Below are 20,458 nucleotides of genomic sequence, written 5' to 3' on the forward strand. Positions count from 1 at the left end.
AGAGTTCTTTTTGACTCACAACTAATGAAGGATTACTGATGTCCTTCCTTCTATATCACAACATAGCCCCTCAATAAAAAAAAAATCCATATACCCCCTCACCACAATATAGCCCCTAATCAAAAAGAAATTTGTATACTCTTACAGATCGTGCGACCAAGAGCTCATAGTTTGGCACGTGAGATATTGTCTGCTTTGGCTTATGGGCCTTATGATTTTTGTCCTTTGTCCTTCTAAAGAAGATCTTATGTGGAAAGAATGGTCTCTTTTTATATAAGCCAAAGTCTTTCTTGACTTACAATTAATGTGGAACTAATAATACCCTCCCATCTACATCACAACAGTTAGAATATCATCAAAGCATATGATATTTGAGTCTTTATGCATTTTTATTAGTGTGTATTATGATCATATAATGTGGACGTCTAATTTTGATTAGCCCTTCTTTATTTTTATTCAATTTGGTTATCAAGATTTAATATTTAATACATTGCTAACTTTTAGTTTATTTTGCATGATCAGATTTATTAAGTAGAAAAATGAAAGGCATTTTTATGATATCATCTCATACAAAAGATGTGATAATATTTCATATAATATATAAAAAATATATTTATATCATTTTTTGTTCACATGATTCCTATGGTTTATAAAGAATGGATAAACTTCTTTTTTTTTATTATTTCTATTTTCATACCATATTCTATTATCATTTTCTTTCTTCATATGCTTCTCATTTTGAATTACTATAATCAATTGATTTTCATGCCTCTTAAACTTTATGATATATTGGAAGAAATCGAACTCTTAGAGTAATAACTGTATTCTAATATACTCATTAAATTTTTAAATAAAATTATCTTAAATTTTAATTGGTCAAATAATATTTACTACCATTTAAACATGAGAGTAATAATTTTTTTCATGATCGACTCACTTGATATAAGATATATCAAAAATTTCTTAAAATATAATTTTGAAGTTCTAAAATCTTTAAACTTATTGATTAATGTATTTAATAGTTTAACTATTCAATTAATGGCCGTTGGAGATTGATTTTTAATAAGTTTGTCACAAAGATAGTGAGCATCTCAACAAACTTGCTATAGTAATTATATATATATATATGCTATGTTATTATTGATCAATAATGCTTATAAACTAATAAATTATAAATAATTTTAAATAGAAATTATATGATACAATGTATCACAAAATTCTAAATTAAGGCAACAATGTTAATATTGAAATAAAATAAAACAAGTATTTAATTAAAGTTAAAATAGATTTAATGCCATGTTACTATTACTAATTATAGTATATGGTTGAACTATTCTCTATACTTTATTTTTTCTCAAGTAAACATGTTGAAGCATGTAAAGATTTTAGAATTTGATAATACGATAAACTTTTAAATAAACAAAATTTAGTTATATCTATTCCAAAGTTATATTTAGATTTCATAATTATAAACAAGGTTCAAATAATAAGTTAAGATATTTATTATTTAAAGTAAAATTTATTTAAGTACAATTTAATTTGCTAGACCATACTTAGACTAATCTTTGATATTCTATGTTATCTATGAATATTATATTTGGAATCTAATTACATATCAATTGGGATTTTTTTATCAAATGAAGGCATATGTAGAATCTTATTCTGTCAACCATACTATCATAAAATAATTTATATAGATTAATATACATTATATCTTAATTTTAAATTTCATTGCATAATATGTAAATTGATATAACAAAATATTTTTAAAATCAATTGCATTAAAGATCCAAGAAATTTTTTTGAGTTGGGAAAAAAAATACTTGAAACATTATTATATGATTTATTAAAGACTTAGCTCATTAATAATGGTTCTCGACAACAATCAAGTGATTGAAGTTATCCTTATGTACATATTATGTTAATAAGCAATAAAATAATGCCACATTTCAAAAATAACACGAGTTGGCTGAATTGATTACAACTCTACATAATTATTTTTTGATTACAAAATATTCACAATGAGTGGAGACAGTTAAGCTGACGGTTTGGAAAATATGAAGCTAGATCGCCATTAAATAGTGATCTCCATACACAAAAATAGAAGAGTGATAGTTTTCACCAATATTTATTAAAAAATATCATAGTTATCTATCCAAAAATATATGCTTATTTGCTTGTAGAACCAATATTGAATATCCAAACTGGAAATGTACATCTATGTACTTGCAAAATTTGGAGTATATTTATATAACAAATTAGAAAATACAACTCAAAAAGGTATTTTTAAAAATTCTATTGAACTTGCGTTATATTGGTCGGGCTCGTTTTGAAATGGTTAACAAATTTATAATTTTAAAACTAAATTATAATTAAATAAAAAATAAATATATATGTATGTATTTTAGATATTAATTGATTTGGGTTGGATTTTGATTATATGTCACAATTAATCCGAACAAATTGGGATCAAGTCAGATCCGACTTGCTCATAAAATTTTGCAAATCCTTCTCATAAGCTAAATGGGCTGACCTGGTTCGGATTGAGCCTAACCTAAGTTGAACCGTAGTGATAGGAATGGCAACCAATTTGGTATCAATCAAATTAGTTAATATTTATATATATCCTGTAATTAAAAATTTTATATCCATATTGGTCTTGAATATATCTCAGATTGGATCGCGTCGCATCAAGTAGAGGTGCGGATCGGATAAATGAGCACTGATCGGATTGGATAAGGAACTCATCATATAAATATTATTATTGTGAATCTCCACCTTGACCTCGGTCAAATTTGATTTCAGTACCATTAGAGCTGCGAGAGATCGGACTCAATTGAACTTGACAGACAATTAGTTATCTTAAAGGTGCCAGGCATCTAGCACTGAACTAGAAGTAATAGTTCCATCTCCGATTTTTGCCGAGGTATTCTCCTCGATTTTGGACGAGTTATTTCAGATCGGCCAGTCGAGCTATAGCTGAAAAATCCTCATCAATAGAATCCGTCTTTTCTCATAAATCGGGAAAATCTAGATAAAAAGAACTCTATTGCAATTGAATCACCTCAAAAGAGAAGAACTCTTTGCTAGCCTAATTTATGCACAAAAATTGGAGATCGATCAAGATTTCATGACGTGAATGACTCAAACTCCCTCTCTAAACATAAAAGGGTGCGGAGATTCTCAAAAATAAGTTCTCGACTCTTTTTTTTTTTTATTATTTTTTATTTTTTGATTTAAATGTCGAAAGATTTTCATCAAAAAATATTGCTGACAGAATTTTTTTTTTTTTTTTGTAGGTTTGAAGCCAAAACTCGGAAAGAATCTCTAGTAGCACGTGCTGTCCCCTCACCATCTGATCTTAAATATGAGATATAGATATACAATAATTATAAAATAATTATAATTTAAAAATTAAAATTAAAATTAAAGTTATATAAATTTAATTTAAAATGAGATATATCAATTCGAATCTACTTTCAATACAACTTTTAAAATTTATATCAGTGCGCTGTTCTAATTACGTGAGATAAAACCTATCCGATGGGATCGGATAGATTGATTAAAATTGTCATCCGTAATTATTGCTCGCTCATATTGCACGTGCTCAGCGCCACCCCGAGAGAGGAGAGAGAGGGCCAAAAAAAACCAGCTCCGAAAATTTGAACCTCTCTGACCGCCCGCTCTGCTCCCCGAGGATTCAGCCACCGCATCCAACTTTCTTCTTTAGATCTGTTCTAAGCTTCCATCAAATTCAAATTCCCACCGTTCTCCTCTTCCTTCCCAAGGGCCAAAACCCTAAACCCCTCGCCTCTCTGATCTCCGGCCTCCGCCATGAGCGCCGCCGTCCTTCCTACGAGCAGCGGCGGGAGGGAGCTCTCCAATCCCCCCTCCGATGGCATTTCCAACCTGCGCTTTTCGAACCACAGCGACCACCTTCTCGTTTCCTCGTGGGACAAGGTAAACACCCTTCCTCTCTCTCCCCACTTCTCCTCCCTCCCCCACCAAAACCCTAATTCTATCTCACTAGGGTTTCGTTTAGCGGTTTCTTTTTAACTACCACTGGATCTGGATCCCTGTCCTTTGATCAGACTGTTCGGCTTTACGACGCTAGTGCCAATATCCTCAAGGGGGAATTCATGCACGGAGGCCCCGTTCTCGATTGCTGCTTCCATGATGATTTCTCTGGTTTCAGTGCGAGTGCTGACAACACGGTCCGGAGGTAAGGGGGGAACATTTAAGGCTTGAGTTCTGTTGTGGAGTTCTTCTGAACTTTTGAGATATGCTGATCATTTGATGAGATTGAAAAATTGATCTATGGCGACCATAAGCTCTGTCTCTCTCACATTCTATCATCAAAAATAACTTTTTTTTTGGTTTAGCTAGTTTAGTATAATACTGCATTTATGTCCTGTAGCCTGTAGGCAATAGAAGTTCTCAGTGTAATTAGAAGCTTGAATGTATACATATTATCACTTTTTTTCCTTTCTTCGATGCCATCTTTAGCTTTGTCTATCTCAAGTTTGACAAAGCTGGAGCATTGGGGTTCATGGATTGTTGTCTGTTGAGTGGCACATAAGCTGGAACTTGGTACTATATGTACATCACAGTTTGAATGCTCGTAGCTAGTAATAGCATTGATGGGCTAGAGTTTGCAAGTAGAATTGACAACAGCATTGAGTACACAACTCTGTGAAATCCAGATGGAAAAGTTGGACTTTATGTGCTATCTGTTATAATTCATTAGTCTGTTCAAGTGGGAACTGGAATTAGGTTGCCCCTTCCCTCCCTGACATGCATGATAACAAGAACAAAAAAAAAAAAGAAAAGCTTTTCTTATTGGGGGGTTGCTTATGGTTTGGTTTTGGCTAGGCTGGTTTTGCTGTAGGTTTCATGCTTTGTTGTATATCACCCTTCTTGTTGGGGAAGCAGAGAGTTTTACTTGCAGAATGCAATCGGTTGTCTGAGGAGGATGATCGTACCACTGATATTATCTTAAAAACTTTGAACCTGTGAAAACATCTTAGACTGCCTTTTCCATATGTATCTAAGGAAATGCTAGAAAAAGATGACGTTAGATTCTTAAGCCTTATCCCACATTTGGGATTGGCTGTATGAATCTTTTCTCATTCAGGAAAATCTTTCTAAGGTTCCATGTCATGTCGTAAGCCTCATTTGGTACAATAAACTCTAAACCTAGGCTCGACTTTTCACCTATTTAATTAGGATTGAGGGATAACAATGGCTTATTGTTTTGCATGTGGTGATAAGAATGTTATCTTCATCTACTCTAGGTTAGCAACCTTTAAAAGGCATGAGTCTTGAGTCACAAAGTGGAAACTATGTGCATATCAAACATTGGGATGGGAATGTACTGGGTTGGATTGGGTCAAATTTTGAACAAGTCAAAAGACTCTCAACCTAGACCAACCTGGCAATCCATTTACATCCATGTAATCAGGTTGGAAAGTATAAAGCTATACTCAAACCCATCTACTTTATATGGACCCATACCCAACCTGCCAACCCAATGAGTGCTTCCCTTGTTCATGACATATGTTAGTGAACTATAGCAAAATATGGTACAAAAACAGATGCTTTAGAATTTGAATCCAAATAAAGTGACAAAATGATAAGAAAAATTAAGGTGGAGGAAATGTGACATCTCAAACACTCCGTCCTCCACTTTTATTGAAGTTTTTTTAATTCTCCTATCACTGATCATGCAATAGTTCTAATTATCTGAATCAGTCCTCGATCAGGCTATAAACCATTGCATTGTTAGGACCATCTTGGAGGAATGGATTTTAAAGGGTTATTTAGTCCATGGCAACACATTGGGTCAGAAGGGCCAAACCCATACCTGACCATTTATAACCAGATTGCTCGGATAATTGATACCACCCAATTATTGAAAAACCCTTGCATAGGTCCATTTATTTTTATGTGGGTTTGGATGGGGAGGTAGGCTAGGGTCAGATTGCCACCCCTTCAAATATTTTTAGTTTTAGAGGGAATGCTAGAACACTCATGTATAATTCTATCATCTATTTGATTGTTTATGTGTAACACCTTTTCATCAACTACTTATTTTGAGATATCAATGGTCACTTTTGCCGCTATGTAAATTATAAGAATTAAGTATGCTAATAAAGATAAGGAGAATAAAGGTATGTGCAAGTACCAAAGTTTTAAATCTCATGTGATAGGGCCATCCTAGTCTTTCATGGGATGTGATGCATTGCCACTTTACCCCATCTTGATTTATGGGATGGGGATGTTCGAGGAGTGTCAATCAGGACATTGAGATTATGGTGGGATGATCCCGTCCTAACACTTGGGATCAAGGATTCAGGTCCCAGCAGGACGTCCTGCGGGACATGGGGATGGGGTATCATCCCATGTGTCGGGATAGGGCTATTTCGCTAGCGTCCCAGCATCTCAATCGGGACGTCTTGAGACATCCTCTGTCCCAAGTGTCGGGATAGGCTGGGACAATGGCACGTTCTGTTTCATGGAAAAATCGGGACAGCTCTGTCTCACGAGATTTAAAATCTTATTTGGGATGATACTTTCCAAGCATTCTGCAAGACGTCCCACCAGGATTTGAAACCATGGATGCAACCACCTTCTTCGGATATCATTTTTAGGAATTCTTACAAAAGCCAAAAATCTCAACATAGTTTAACTTGCTTTACAATTTCCCAGACATTGCTCTGGTGCCCACTTCAAAAGATTGCGAAGTTGATTAGGTGAGACTTGATCCTGGACTTTCAAAGCCTAGGTTGTCACCTACGGAGGAACAGTGATGTCAAAGACGCCAAAAAGCGCACCTCAGGCGCTCAGGTGAGGTGCCAAAAGGGGTCATCGCCCCTTGATGCTTTAGGCGATTTTTCTTCACTCAGGCGCACGCCTTTGGTGTCTTTTAGGGCTTTTCTTAGTGAGGTGAGACACTTGCCTTTGGCGCCTCAGTAAACTCGATGATTATTTTTTTTTAATGGTTGAAAAGTGTAAAAAATCCTAAAAGGCCACTCATTTAACTTCTTAGCTCTATTACTAACAGGAGGTAAAATGGTCAATTAGTATGGAATTAGTTTTGATTTTAGTGACTTAAGGTTTTGTAAACAAAAGAAAATTGAGAGGAAAGGGAGATTGTTAAGGACCACAGGAGATTGTCGAGGAAAGGGAGGCAGAAGGGGATCATTTTAGGGCTGTTTATGTTTTCGATTTTATTTATGAGACTCTATTGATGAACTTTAGGGTTTGTTATGTTTTCTGTTTCATTCATGAATTTAGATCTGCCTATGACTTGTTATCATATACTTTATCTTGAACTAGTTGAGCATTTTACTATTTTATATATGTTTTATGCTTATATTATTAATTATATGGTAATTTATGTTATAATAGTTATCTCTAGTTATTATTTATTTATATATATCATATATATTTTTTTTTCTCAATTTTAGCGTCTTACTTCAGTCGAGTGAGCACTTTTCTAGCGCCTCTCACCTTAAGGGCGCCAGACCCCCCAAGCGCCTTAAGGGTGCCTTTCGCCTTTGACTACCTTGGGGAGGAAGGCATTTAAAGTGTTAAAAGGATCCATTTAGGCCATAAAAGAGCAGGGAGAAAAGAGAAGAATTAGAATCCTACAAGTAACAAACTGCAAGCGAGCTTTAACAACATTAAGCACAAGGCAACATAGAAGGAGGTAGAGGAGTAGGAAGAAAAAGCAGATTGTGGGCCATTAGCCACCAAGCAGCAAGTGGAAAAACAATAGCAAAAGCATAAAAAAGGATGAAATAAGACAGGAAAAAGCAGGGGGTAAAATAGAGGCTTGTATTGCCTCTAGTGCATATATCCATTGCCTATTGGTGGAGCCCTACCAACCATTGCCTGGGTCTTTGCTTCAGTCCGGGTTGGGTGCTGCTGAGGTAGGAGGCAGAAAAAAGAAGAGGAAAAAGAGAATAAGTAAAGAAGCAATTTAGATGGCCATATATGATGATCACAACACCAGCTTCGTTCTCTAGTTAGTCGATGTTTGTCCGGTTTTAGAATGATAAAAAACCTAGCTTGCAAAGGACCTATGGATCAAGTGGGTTACTTCAGCAGGGATGGATCGTGCTTTCAAGGATCTACATGGCTTTCAACAAAGAGATAACGAGACAGTGCTTTTTTAAGGGTGAGAAGCCCTTCATTTCAGTTGCTTTGTGTCTCTTTCCACTAGTAATCACTATAAAGAGAACCTACAGAAACCCATGGTGATCACTATTGATAGAACAAGGTAATTAAGATTGATTCCAGATTGAGTCTATGACATGATCAATTGTCAAAGATAACCAATACACATTCATGTTTGATTGATGCCAAAGCAGAAGGAATCAGGAAGGAAACAAATATTGGATAAGTGGATATGAAACTGATGCTTTTTAAAAGAAGGCATGAGGTCTTATCATCATCTTATCACACCTTTCCCATGCCCTCAACTAATCAAGAAGGTTTCTCAAGATCGATTCTTTGCATAATATGGGAGAACCTGCAAGCATCCATAACTATCAATCCATATGTAGAATTTTAGCATACACTATGGAAGAGTATGGAGGTCTGTACCTACATAATTGTTCGGGGTCTCAGTCAGCCAAACAACTATTTTTTTTTTTTCAATTTTTTTTAACCACTGAATAGTTTTCCTTTGATCAAATTGATAATTTGTAAAAATAAAAAGGAATGCTGATTTTTGAAAGAGAGCCTCTGTGGTACACATGCAATATACCTTGGATCAGTTATTTCTAGCAAGATGAATATATGCTAAGAATTGTTGACAATAGTTGAACTATTTCTCTACCGTGAATCAAGCTCGAAGATGGTGAATTGCAAAATAACTTCATGTTGTCGGCAACCTTACATAGTCAAGGTGTTGGCACTAGCAAGGGGGACAGTGTGCTAGTAAGCTATTGATAACAAAGTAGAAGTTGCAGTTGAGTCAAGCCTAGAAGATGAAGTTGTTTGAGAAAGGACAAGGTAGGAGAACATGGAGGGAGGTCATCATGTAGGTAATCCAGGTTTTCATGCCAATGTTGCCATCAATAAGAGGATGAGGAAGAATTGAAGAAGAGGATGACAAATAGAAAAGGTGATGAGAGGAACCGACTTAGAACCAAATGGCAAAGGGCATCTAATTTTTTTCATTTTTTTTCTTTTTCCTCATTGAAAGGCATGTGAGTCAAAAGCATGGCCTGCCCAGCTAAACTTCTTGGTTCACAAGGTTCCTCGCAAGCTGTGTTTTTTATCCTTCTAAAATGGACAATTGTTGCCTAATGAGAGTAGGAAGTGAGTGTTGCGATTTCCATATATGGCGATGTAAATGACTGAAGGTCAAATGGGTTAGATTTTTTTTAGTTGGGCATTGGCTAGGCAGCAGACCACTCGGGCACCTAGGCAGCTGATTCTGACAACAATTTTGCTGGCTAAGCTTCCTTACTTCTTTATTCTCATTATTTTGCTATTATTTTTATCATTATTATTTAAAAGACATGGTCCCATCATGCACCTAATACCTGCTTGCAATTCAAGTAATCAAGTGAAATATTGAAGGAAACCATGAAGAAAAATGGCAAGATAATACTCCTTCCTTTTGACAAATTTTATCTTGAAAATTCTTTTTCCCTCTGGAAATGTGGATTTCCACAACTTTGTCATTTTTGATGTGCTGAAGGCATGCATCGAACCTCACAATAAATACATGGAACATAGGTAAATATAAAGTCTTAAAATGTCCCTTTGTTTTTGAGTTGCATCTTAAATCTCAAGCAGTTGGAAAGACACTTTGTGACCCACTTGAGATTTTTTTCCCTTTTAAGTGGTGCCATGTGATCGATAGGTCATCCATATATATATTTTTGTGTCTGGTTGCAAACATTTTGCATCAATTATAGTAGACAACTTTCTGGAACATAATTTTTCCAAAGTTTTGCTGATGAGGCATTGATTGGTGCTTAGTTGCCTATCCATTTTACAACATGTTGAATATCTATTGTATAACCCATACTTGAAATTTTAACCATACCAAGTTGGAAAATCAATTAAGTCAAATATTTTACAATAACTATCTTATTTCAGGTTTGTCTTTGGTACTGGCAAGGAGGACATTTTGGGACGTCATGAAGCTCCTGTGCGTTGTGTTGAATACTCTTATGCAGCAGGTTGCCTGGCTCTTTGTATACTCAAACTATATAGCTGCCAATTTTTTTGGTTGATTATGCTATTAAGTTTTACAGAAGAAACTATGTCAACCTGAGAGTTTCATTATTATTGTTACTATTACTGTTTTTACTGATCATATGTTGAAATTTCAAACTTTATAAGGCAAGCATCAATAATTGCATATTTACATGAGCCTTATAAGGGTTTCACTTTTAACATAGGGTACTTCAAGATAGGCAAATGAAATGATTTTATGCAACATTCACTCTTTTTGAACTGATGCAGTTTTTCTCCCTTTTTTATTCCTGTTCTCATAAATCATGTTTATGGATCACTCAATTTTGACAAGTTCATGTGCATGCAATTGAATTCTCTGTTAAATTTATTCAAAATTTATTTGTTACTTTGAGTAATCAGTCTCTTTAGATGCCTTTGTGCACTGCACTATGAATGTCGGAAAAAAATGTTACTAGAATAAAACCATTTATGCACATCCTATTTTAAATTCTTAATATAATATTGAAAGACTTTAATCTGTGCATAAGGACTCTTATGAGTCACTATATAACCGTAATAAGATTTTAACCCATAGCTCTATACTTGGCAGTCGCAATGGTTTGGTTGGGTTAGTCATCAATACCTGCTCTTGATCCACTGACCTGCATACCAACCCTTTTAACCTCTTGAATTCTACATGATCGGTTGCTCCTCTCCTGTCTCTGATTGTAGTAATTAGTTATCAATACGAGCACAGTACTTGATAGGGATCATCAACAACATAGTGCTATCAACACCTAACCTGTTTAACTTGTGGTTGTTACTGCTTGGCCTATACCCGATCTGCAAATAAAACATGCCTGCCCATATCTGCATCTTAGTGAGTTGGGTCCTACATTGCTTCCCTTGTATGTGTGATTTTAGCACATTCACAGTACTATTCATATTTAACCTGTTTAACCTGTGGGCCTTAAAACATTGCCTATCCATGTTTACAATACTTTGTGTGCACCTTTTTTGATTGGATTATTGAGAATAATTAAATGGAAATTTGTTGGAACCAGGAGAAACAAATGGAAACTCTTTGGGCTAGGAATGTAGGCTTAAGAAAGTTGATAGATCAAGTTTTCCTGGAAGGTTGATCATTTTTTGACCTTTTTTTTTTTTAAATAAAAATTTTATGCATATAGAATCCCTTTTTTCCTTAGTGTATAACATCTAAGAATTTTAGAGACAAATTTGATTTTGCCAATTTGATCGTTGGCATGCCAGTTTGGTTTAATCTGATCTAACAAGCTCTGTCTTGGTTGACACCAATATTTGACTACTTCTCTGCTTTGTGATTCAACCATGAAAAAAATAATATACAGCAGCATCAGTAAGTTTGATCTGCTTCTCCCACCAACTCTGCAACTTCAAACAGCCTTTGAAACCTATATGTGGGATTCACAAATTTCTGAGTACAAAATAATCAGATTCTTGACCACAAGTGGAAGAGGTTGCGTTTTTAGAGAAGATTTATTATCTTATTCCATCTAAATTGAATATTTTATATACAGAATGTATTATTAGAAATTGAGGTCAGTAAAAAGGAGGCAATGCTTTTTTTTCTCCCCAAAAATAGGAAACTTTAATCCCAAAGGAAGTCTCTTGTTTTATCTGATCTAATTTAATTACATTATTGCTAATTCGCCTCAAGTCTATGGTCTGAAACTTGATTTATGTCTGAACCTTGTGCCCTTCTTAATTTTAAATCTGATATTCAATTAAAAAAAATAATCCCACTGTGTGTGAATTTCACTCTCCATGTGCTTCGACCATTAAAACACCCATTATAAGTTATTTATGTGATTGTAGTACAACTAAGAAAAGTTATTATAATCAGTGAGAAAGGTTTTTACTTATTTATTCATGTTTCTACCTCATCTCATAAGCTAGTAATTGGGTTATATGTGTGATCTAGTCAAGGAATAATGCACCAACCCAGCAATCCTATGTTCTTCACTTCTTTAAATCAAATCACTAGCGGTCCTCATCAAGTTTTCTATGTCAGCATCATGCATGAGGTCATATATGCATAAATATAAAAGGATTGTATACATTTTTCCATGTGAAGTATCTCAAATATGGCAACTGGTTGGGTTCTGATGTTCAATGTGCATACAAGCACACCACAAGCCACATATTCTGAAGAATACCTTGAGAATGATTTTGAAAGTTGAAGAAACATTTATCAGATTTTTCAGAATTACCAATATGGCGTACAACCTTTGCCTTTCCAGATTGAGATGTTTGGACCATCAATTATTAACCCTTCTCGATCAAATGATGTGGATATACTTTTTGTTTGCTCAGCCTTTCATAAATTTTAGCTACCAAGACATTTGGGGCACTCCACAACATATTCTGTTGCTATCACCTGTTTTAGTTCTTGACCTGACGTATTTTAAGCTTCTAACCACCTTATATTAATATTGCTCTTTATGGCTGTCTGAAAATATTAAATAATTAATCTTCAACCTGGGAAACAAGTTGGCTAGAAAAACTAATTTGAAAGTCCTCTTCCTCAAGTGGAAAGCTAATTGGTTGAGCAAACAACTGATTCCATGTTTCCTGAAAATATCAAGAACTATTGATATCAATGTTGATAATCCATTTGTTGTATTTTCCCCATGATTGATGCACAACTTGGGGGCTTGAGAGAAAATTTTATAGAACAAGAATAAGGTCTGAAATTTTGTATGGTGTTAGGCGTTAAAGAGGGTTCAAGAAAACAAGTTGAGTGTGGCAGAAATGCAAATATAAAAAATTTTTGGTATGCCAAAAAGCATGGATTGAGAATTTGAATGCTATTAAAGCATTTTTAGGTGTTGCACAAATTAAGTACAAAGTGATAGAACATTGATTGAGATGCTATTGGCATGCACAACGAAAATATGAGAGGGCTCTATTGCTCTAGTAAAGGGAGATAATCGTTGAAGGATGCGGGACAAGGAGGGGAGGATTTGAAGTAACATGTTCGAGGTCGTGACAGAAGATATGGAGGACATTAAATGACATCAAAGATGACCCTAAATAGAATGTGATCCATAAAGCTGACCAAAAGAGCTAGGATAAGGTAAGATGACTGTGGTTATGGCTGTGATTTGTAGTGTTTTTTCCCCACTTACCTATTGGATCAGTAATACATATCCAAGGGTTCTCTGGAATCAAGTGGCTACAGTGGCTTATTCTTTATGCTGATAGATTAATCAATTTTAGGTTCTTGTTCATAAAGAATTATGCAATGTTGCATGTATCACTTTCTGTTCCAGTGCATTTGGTCAATATAGCTAATGTCACTCAATAATTTCTATTATGGAATTTATCATTGTCGTGTGAAAAAAGCCCATATATTGTACATTTGTCTGCTAATTGTTAACAAATCAAATGCCATTACCATTTTTAATCTCACTTGCTAATATGTAAAACAACACCGAAAATAAGAGATCTATTTTTTGAGATTTTTATCTGACTCTGTGATAGGTATAGGCATTATATCAGAATCAGTTCACTGGTGGCTGTGTTAACATGATGTTGCAGTTGTGTTCACATTATAACCTATTCATAAAACTAATGAAGATAGCTCTTGAAAGCAGGATGAATCTATCTCATTGGCCTTTATATCAGGCATCATGCTCATCTTTAAGCATTCTATAGTCTTCTCTGGATATCCTACTTCTAAATCACTCAATAGATTTGACTACCATTTGAAGCTGAAGTTGGGATGTTGCAAGGGCTTCCTTTTTCAGTCATCATTTTAGGCCATATTGCTAGTAGCTTGAAACTTCTAGTTAGGTTGCTGCTCATGCGATAGGATCTCTAAGAAGCCATTCCTGCACTTGCTAAGAGTTTCCTATTCTAATTGCTTCATATGCTTTCCCACACCTGCACCTGAATCAGCTTTTATACCCGGTTCTGCTCTGGGTAAGTAAAGTCATGTCATTGATTCTATATATATATATATAGGGCTACTCTGGAAGCGGAATAAATCAACCCAAAATAAATGAGTTAACTTACTCCTGCTCTTCTTTACTACAGAATAGATTACTCTACCTTAGATGGAATAATTTATTCCTGGGTTAATGGGTAAAGGGGTTTGTAAGGCAAAATGTTGTTTACCAAATTTTTAGAAATGCCTGTTTTACGTTTTGAAAAGTTTATCCCAAATGCTCCAATGAGTGTTTGGCTGAAAAAGGATGGGATAACTGGGTTAGATGACTTCTTTTCCCTCTTATACTGCTTCCAAATGCGGCCTTAATGCCATTGAGATTCATATAGCATTGGACGTTGCAACTAGATTCGTTGTTGACTTTGATCTGTCTTGGAAAATAAATTGCTTTACCATTGAATTCTGTGATAGCACTAGGTGATGCATTCTATCTAATATATGCATTCATTGCTATCCAATCACATTATTTATGCATTATCATGATGTATTGCACTTTCATCTTGTAAGTATGATGTCGAACAATAAGTTGTAATATGCAACATTTATGATGTGTATTGACTCATAAGTATGATGTCAAACAATAATTTGTCATATGCAACATTTACTTGTGCTGATTTGTCTATTTATATCTTGTCAGGACAAGTAATCACAGGTAGTTGGGACAAAACACTGAAGTGCTGGGATCCTAGAGGTGCAAGTGGGCCAGATCGTACACTTGTTGGGACATATCCACAACCTGAACGTGTGTATTCACTTTCTCTTGTTGGCCACCGATTAGTTGTTGCAACTGCAGGAAGGCATGTGAATGTCTATGATTTGCGCAATATGTCTCAACCAGAACAACGGAGGGAGTCTTCGTTGAAATATCAAACTAGATGTGTTCGTTGTTATCCCAATGGCACAGGTAAACATTTGTAAGAACTTGAAGCAGTTGATATAGTTGTAAAATTTCCACACATATGTTTTTGCATGTCATCATGAATGGATGCGTTTACTTACTGGTGAGTTCATAAGAAGCAAGCTTTTCCTTGGAGTCTTTTTTTAGCTATTTTAACTTCTTTTTTATTAATATAGATGGGCCTTATATTATTTTTTTAATGTTTTCTTGTTAAATACATAACTTAGCCTTATGCAAAATATCTGTGATATGTGAGAGGTGGTAGCTTTCTGTTAAGATAGATCAGAGGTGGATTTGGTAAGTAGAGGTTGTGTAATCTTTGTTGAATGGTTTAAGGAGGGAAGGCCCAATTTTAATGTCGGTAAAAGTCAAGGAAAAGCTCGCAATAACATCAGATTGGCCACTATCCACCACCACAGATAACAGACACCTATGAACCTGAAATTAAATTTAAATCATTAACATTTCTTGAGTGCTGATATATCAGGGAAAACATAAATAATGTAGAGTTGCTCCAAGGATAAGGACCTCAATCTGTGTGCATTTAATCTGGTAGAAACACGTGCATTCACTATTACTGTTGGGGGATGAGTGGAATTGATGGCTTGAATGTTTTAAAGCCATGACACCAGTTTGTCCTAAATAGTTAAGCCTGGATGTAGTTACATGCTTAAGTTTTTTAAGCAAGAGAGTCAGGTGAAAAGGACACAATCACATTTCTTGATGTAGCAGATAATGAAGAAAAAGATGCTCCACACATAATTATCTGCACATCTGCAGCTAAATCTTAGTCATTTGTTTCACATACAATTTTATGTAGAAGAGGATACCGTATCCAGTGAATTGAATTTATAAGCTGGTTTGCAAAATAAAAAGGTAAAGGAAATCTAATGCAATACTTAATAGTGTGGTCTAGGTGGCTGAATATGTGCTAGCTTATGTGGATGTGGCCTGGTGACTACACTGCATCTGCATCAGCATTCTATTCTTCATTAGCATTCTGTTGCATGGTGAGTCACCTAGCACCTAATATCTCACATATGTGGCCTGGGCCCGATAAATCACTACTTGAAGAAGAAGATTGACTTCTGAGTGCCTTTATGAATATTGGTAGTTTAAATACTATGTATTTTGTTTAATATGTAGACACTTTAAGTGGATAAGTCATGCATCCTTGCTGCTTACTTTCTTTTTATTCATCCTTTGATTATTTGTAGATTTCTCCATTTTACTTGTGGACCTGAAATTTGAGCATACCTCATAAAGAACCTCCTCCACCTCCTCTTGCTTTTTATTATAATTTTATGTTAATGTGTCATATTGATTTGGGCATACTTTGTGAAGAAATTTCTTTTTTTTTTTTCCCTTTTTTTTTAATGCTAAGATGTCATATTATGGTAAGATATGCTCAGCAATGTATACTTAATTTTTCGAATTTTTTACCCCCTTTTTTTACTTCTATAAACTTTTACATGTTTTATTTACTTTTAGGTATTTTAAAAATACCAACCACATTGGTGTCCTATATATGCAGCTATTTACTGCATGTGCATCATGTGGTACCTCAACCAACAGCTACCACCATTGCCTTTTGAGGCCTTGATTTAATGGACAAGAAAGCAAAGTGAGTAATACGAAATTGGTTAGTGGGGTGAACTCATTTCTTATGCAGCATATTGTATCTTGAGAAAGCTGCTTCTGAAACAAGGTCAATTTGATTTCCCCAAATGGGGAAAAATTTGAGATATCTACAGAGAAGCTTAGAATATGAGCAAAAGCAATTTTATTTAAAAAAATAAAAAAGGAGACCACCAGTAACCAATTTCTGAATGGTTTACCTGTACTCATGTGTTTCTCATGCATTTCCCTATTGTTTTACTTCTACAATCCTGTGTTCTTTCTTTCTTTCTTTTTTCTGTTTTATTTTTTTCGCTTGAAGGTGGGGGATGCTTATTCCCCGCTTCTTTCAGTGTGTTATTCTTGCACTTAATTTGGAAACTATGTGCAAGAGTGCATTGCTAGGTAGCATGGAGTGAACTATCAAGTCTATAAATTTGAAATGAAGAGGTTAAGGATGTATGATGGACAATGTAAGTGACCTAAAGGTTGTGTAGCGAATTTTAGCTGAGTCAAAGATCCATTGCTACAACATATCTGAGGAGACTAACATGGCAATATTGATGGCAGTAGCAGGTTTATAGAGGACTTTTGAGAAGGCTGCAGCTAAATGGTGAGTGTTGAGCTTAGGAATGCCTTGGTGGAAGGAAATGCGACATAATTAGGAGCATCAACTTAGCTAAAATAGTTGGCAAGGTTGCATGCGATAGGATAAAGCATTGACGAAGGCATTGGTCCATGTATTCAGAATTGCACTTAGGTAGTTATTATAGTGGTGATCATAGCACTCAGACAAATAATGGATAAACATCTACAAGCGTATTTCTGGAAACAAGGTGGGCAAGTCTGAAATTCAAAAGTAATATCTCCAAGTATGAAAAATGTGTCATTTAAGAAATTGTCAGTATTAATTGAAGAGTAATTTATGCTTCATAGCAGTTTAGTCACAAAGGTAACTGTCAAGCATTTTTGCTTTAAAGCATCTTCAAACTCATCTAATTTAGAAAACCTATTACTTTATTAGTTTAATTGCTTCACCTTTTAATCTGACATGTGTTGGGATAGGCTTGTTGCAAAGCTGCACAAGCCTTCTGCCTGATGCCCAAAGGTAAATCACGCTTTACAAGTATGTAACCATGTAATATGTCATTCCTAAATGCTGACACTTTGGCGGCCAGGAAGTTCTAGCTTTCTAATACAGTGTACAATTTTGCCAGTTGTCTTTGGCTGTGATACTCAGGTTTGTGGTTTATGATGATTGGATCATGTGATGATGAGATGTCATTGCCATTAAGAGTGCTAGTCTTATAAATGGAGGATGGTCAAGAGGGAACATCTTGGGGTCTATAATTTCCATAGTTTCTATTCCTTTCTCCTTTTTTTCAATGTAAGAATTCAACTGAGTGTCAGTATTAAAGTGCTATCAGAATTTACATTTTTTGACTTGTCACTCCAGGCTGCTTTTGATGCTTTGCTTGTTAATTTGTTCTGCAAGTATGATGGAGGAGCTTGTGTATCTGCACTCTTTTAAAAAACATATGAGATTTCATTCAAATTTATAAAACTGGCTGTCGTGCCAACTAGTTAGTAACTTATATCACACATTCATCACTTACATTCATCCTTTTACATTCCATATATTGGTAATAATGCAGTCATCCTATCTGCTGAACTTGATTTTTTAACGTGGATTGCACTCTGATTCAGGCTTTGCACTTAGTTCGGTGGAAGGTCGGGTTGCTATGGAGTTCTTCGATTTATCTGAGGCTGGCCAATCCAAGAAGTATGTTTTTTTCTTAAATTTCATTATATGAATACTAGAAATAGGAACACATCTGCTTCAGAAGATATATGCTGCCTTTATGTCAACACATTTTAGATCATACTTTGTAGATCCTTGAATTGTACAGATGGTACTACTTTTTGGTAGAGACTGATTTGTTCAATGACGTGATTAATCCTGATTTTGCTTAAAGCTGCACACTGCTCTCTATCTGAACATACTTGTGCATGTCTGAAAATGTATATGTACTGTCATAGAGAAGCAAATGTTGAATGTATTCAATCTCCAAGTTGTTATTCAGAGTGGACCTGGTTATTAGCTGTCTGATGGGAAAAGCTTACATTTTGTTATATAGCACTTTTTATGTTGAGAATTCCTATCTACTTTGTGTGAAGAATCCTGTTTGTTTAGTACTTTACTGTCAGTACAGTAGAGATAAAGATTATAATTCGCAATGACTTCCTCTTCATTAGTCTGTTTGCAGAGAAAGCAGTTCATTGGTTCAATGAGCAATCAATAGAATGAAACTAACCTCTCTGTTTCCCACAAGTACTACTAAATATCCAAAGCATTTGTTTCTTGCAACATTCCACTGCCTTTTGTTTGCTTAGTGGTCATGACAATTTCGGTGCTTCCATACATTCCCTGAATTCCATTACCTTAACTGAATAATGTTTCATCCAGGTATGCATTCAAGTGCCACCGGAAATCAGAGGCTGGGAAGGACACTGTTTATCCAGTCAATGCAATAGCATTCCATCCCATGTAAATTCTCTCTCTCTCTCTCTTTGTGTGTGTGTCACACACACTTGGATGCATCCTTTAATTTTGCCCTTAAATCTGGTTGTTGTAGTTATGGAACATTTGCCACTGGAGGCTGTGATGGATATGTGAATGTGTGGGATGGTAACAACAAGAAGAGATTATACCAGGTAACTAATTTCATGCAGTGGCGACACCTTTACATCATTGAGAAGCTATGGATGACATTTTAAATCTTTTCTTCTGTTCGTTTACAGTATTCAAAATACCCGACTAGCATTGCAGCATTATCCTTCAGCAGAGATGGACGTCTGCTGGCTGTGGCATCCAGCTATACATTTGAAGAGGGGGATATAGCGTGAGTGAATCAAATTATTTAGTTAATCTCATAAAATTTCTTCCTACTAAAATAGTGCCACTGCCATGATGCGATCGCTAATTTATTTATCATCTTGCAGTCGTGAGCCTGATGCCATTTTTGTGCGGAATGTGAATGAGGTCGAAGTCAAGCCAAAGCCTAAGGCATTGCCTGCACCTCCTCCATGAGTTGATTTCATCACTAGAAACAAGATAGTTTAAATTTGTAGAATGCTTATTCGAGAATACTTATTCTATTTCTTGTGGTTACGTGTACGTGTATTCTAACAGCTTTTGTTGTGAGAAAAGAAAACTTCAGCCAACGAGGAAATAATGACTGTTATTTTCGCTAAAACAAAAATAAGGGTCAGTTTTCTTCTAGAAAGCAAGGAGGTGTTTGGTTCGTAATTAAAATCAGAATAGGAATAAGAATCGGAATAGCTTGGAATCAGAATCGGAATAGTCAAATCTTTCGAAGTATTTGGTTCGTAATCGGAATCAAAATCGGAATCAAAATTAGAATGAAAATTTGAATTCATAGAGGAGAGTAGGGATTGAGTTCTATATAGATTGAGTCATTTTCATTCCATCTTAAAATCGAAATCAAAATTAGATTTTTTTTAATTAAATAATTTTTTCAATCAAACGATTGAAATGGGAGTCATTTATTTTGATTCTGATTTTAAATCCTCATTCTTCGTAACTAAACATCCCCCAAGGTTTAGTTATCTACGTTGTTAGGATAGAGGATAACTTGGTGAAAATTTGGTTCTTCATCTGCCCTCCAATTGACTGTTCTACTGCAGCTATTGTAGGTATTCATTATTTTATTTTAGAAACATTAAGGAAT

At 35.1% G+C, this 20,458-nt stretch overlaps 1 protein-coding gene across 1 annotated transcript; it reads left to right on the forward strand.

The window, feature by feature from the left end:
• The first annotated feature begins 3,636 nt into the window (after window positions 1–3,636).
• LOC105060713 (mitotic checkpoint protein BUB3.1) lies at window positions 3,637–19,939 on the forward strand. The gene is made up of 9 exons (XM_010944522.4): window positions 3,637–3,960; window positions 4,092–4,222; window positions 10,120–10,202; window positions 14,829–15,095; window positions 18,414–18,489; window positions 19,174–19,254; window positions 19,343–19,421; window positions 19,509–19,609; window positions 19,710–19,939. Exons 1-9 carry the CDS (start codon window positions 3,835–3,837, stop codon window positions 19,795–19,797), a joined length of 1,032 nt encoding a protein of 343 aa, XP_010942824.1. The 5' UTR covers window positions 3,637–3,834; the 3' UTR covers window positions 19,798–19,939.
• Window positions 19,940–20,458: the final 519 nt, after the last annotated feature.

This window comes from Elaeis guineensis, chromosome 13 (assembly GCF_000442705.2).
Source record: "Elaeis guineensis isolate ETL-2024a chromosome 13, EG11, whole genome shotgun sequence".
Classification (NCBI taxonomy): Eukaryota; Viridiplantae; Streptophyta; class Magnoliopsida; order Arecales; family Arecaceae; genus Elaeis; species Elaeis guineensis.

Bases quoted from the DNA above. Each gene is read 5' to 3' on its own strand.
- LOC105060713 (XM_010944522.4), top strand. From the start codon at position 3,835: ATGAGCGCCGCCGTCCTTCCTACGAGCAGCGGCGGGAGGGAGCTCTCC. The intron at 19,422-19,508 runs GTAACTAATTTC...GTTCGTTTACAG, and splicing joins ACAAGAAGAGATTATACCAG to TATTCAAAATACCCGACTAG. The intron at 19,610-19,709 runs GTGAGTGAATCA...ATCATCTTGCAG, and splicing joins TTTGAAGAGGGGGATATAGC to TCGTGAGCCTGATGCCATTT.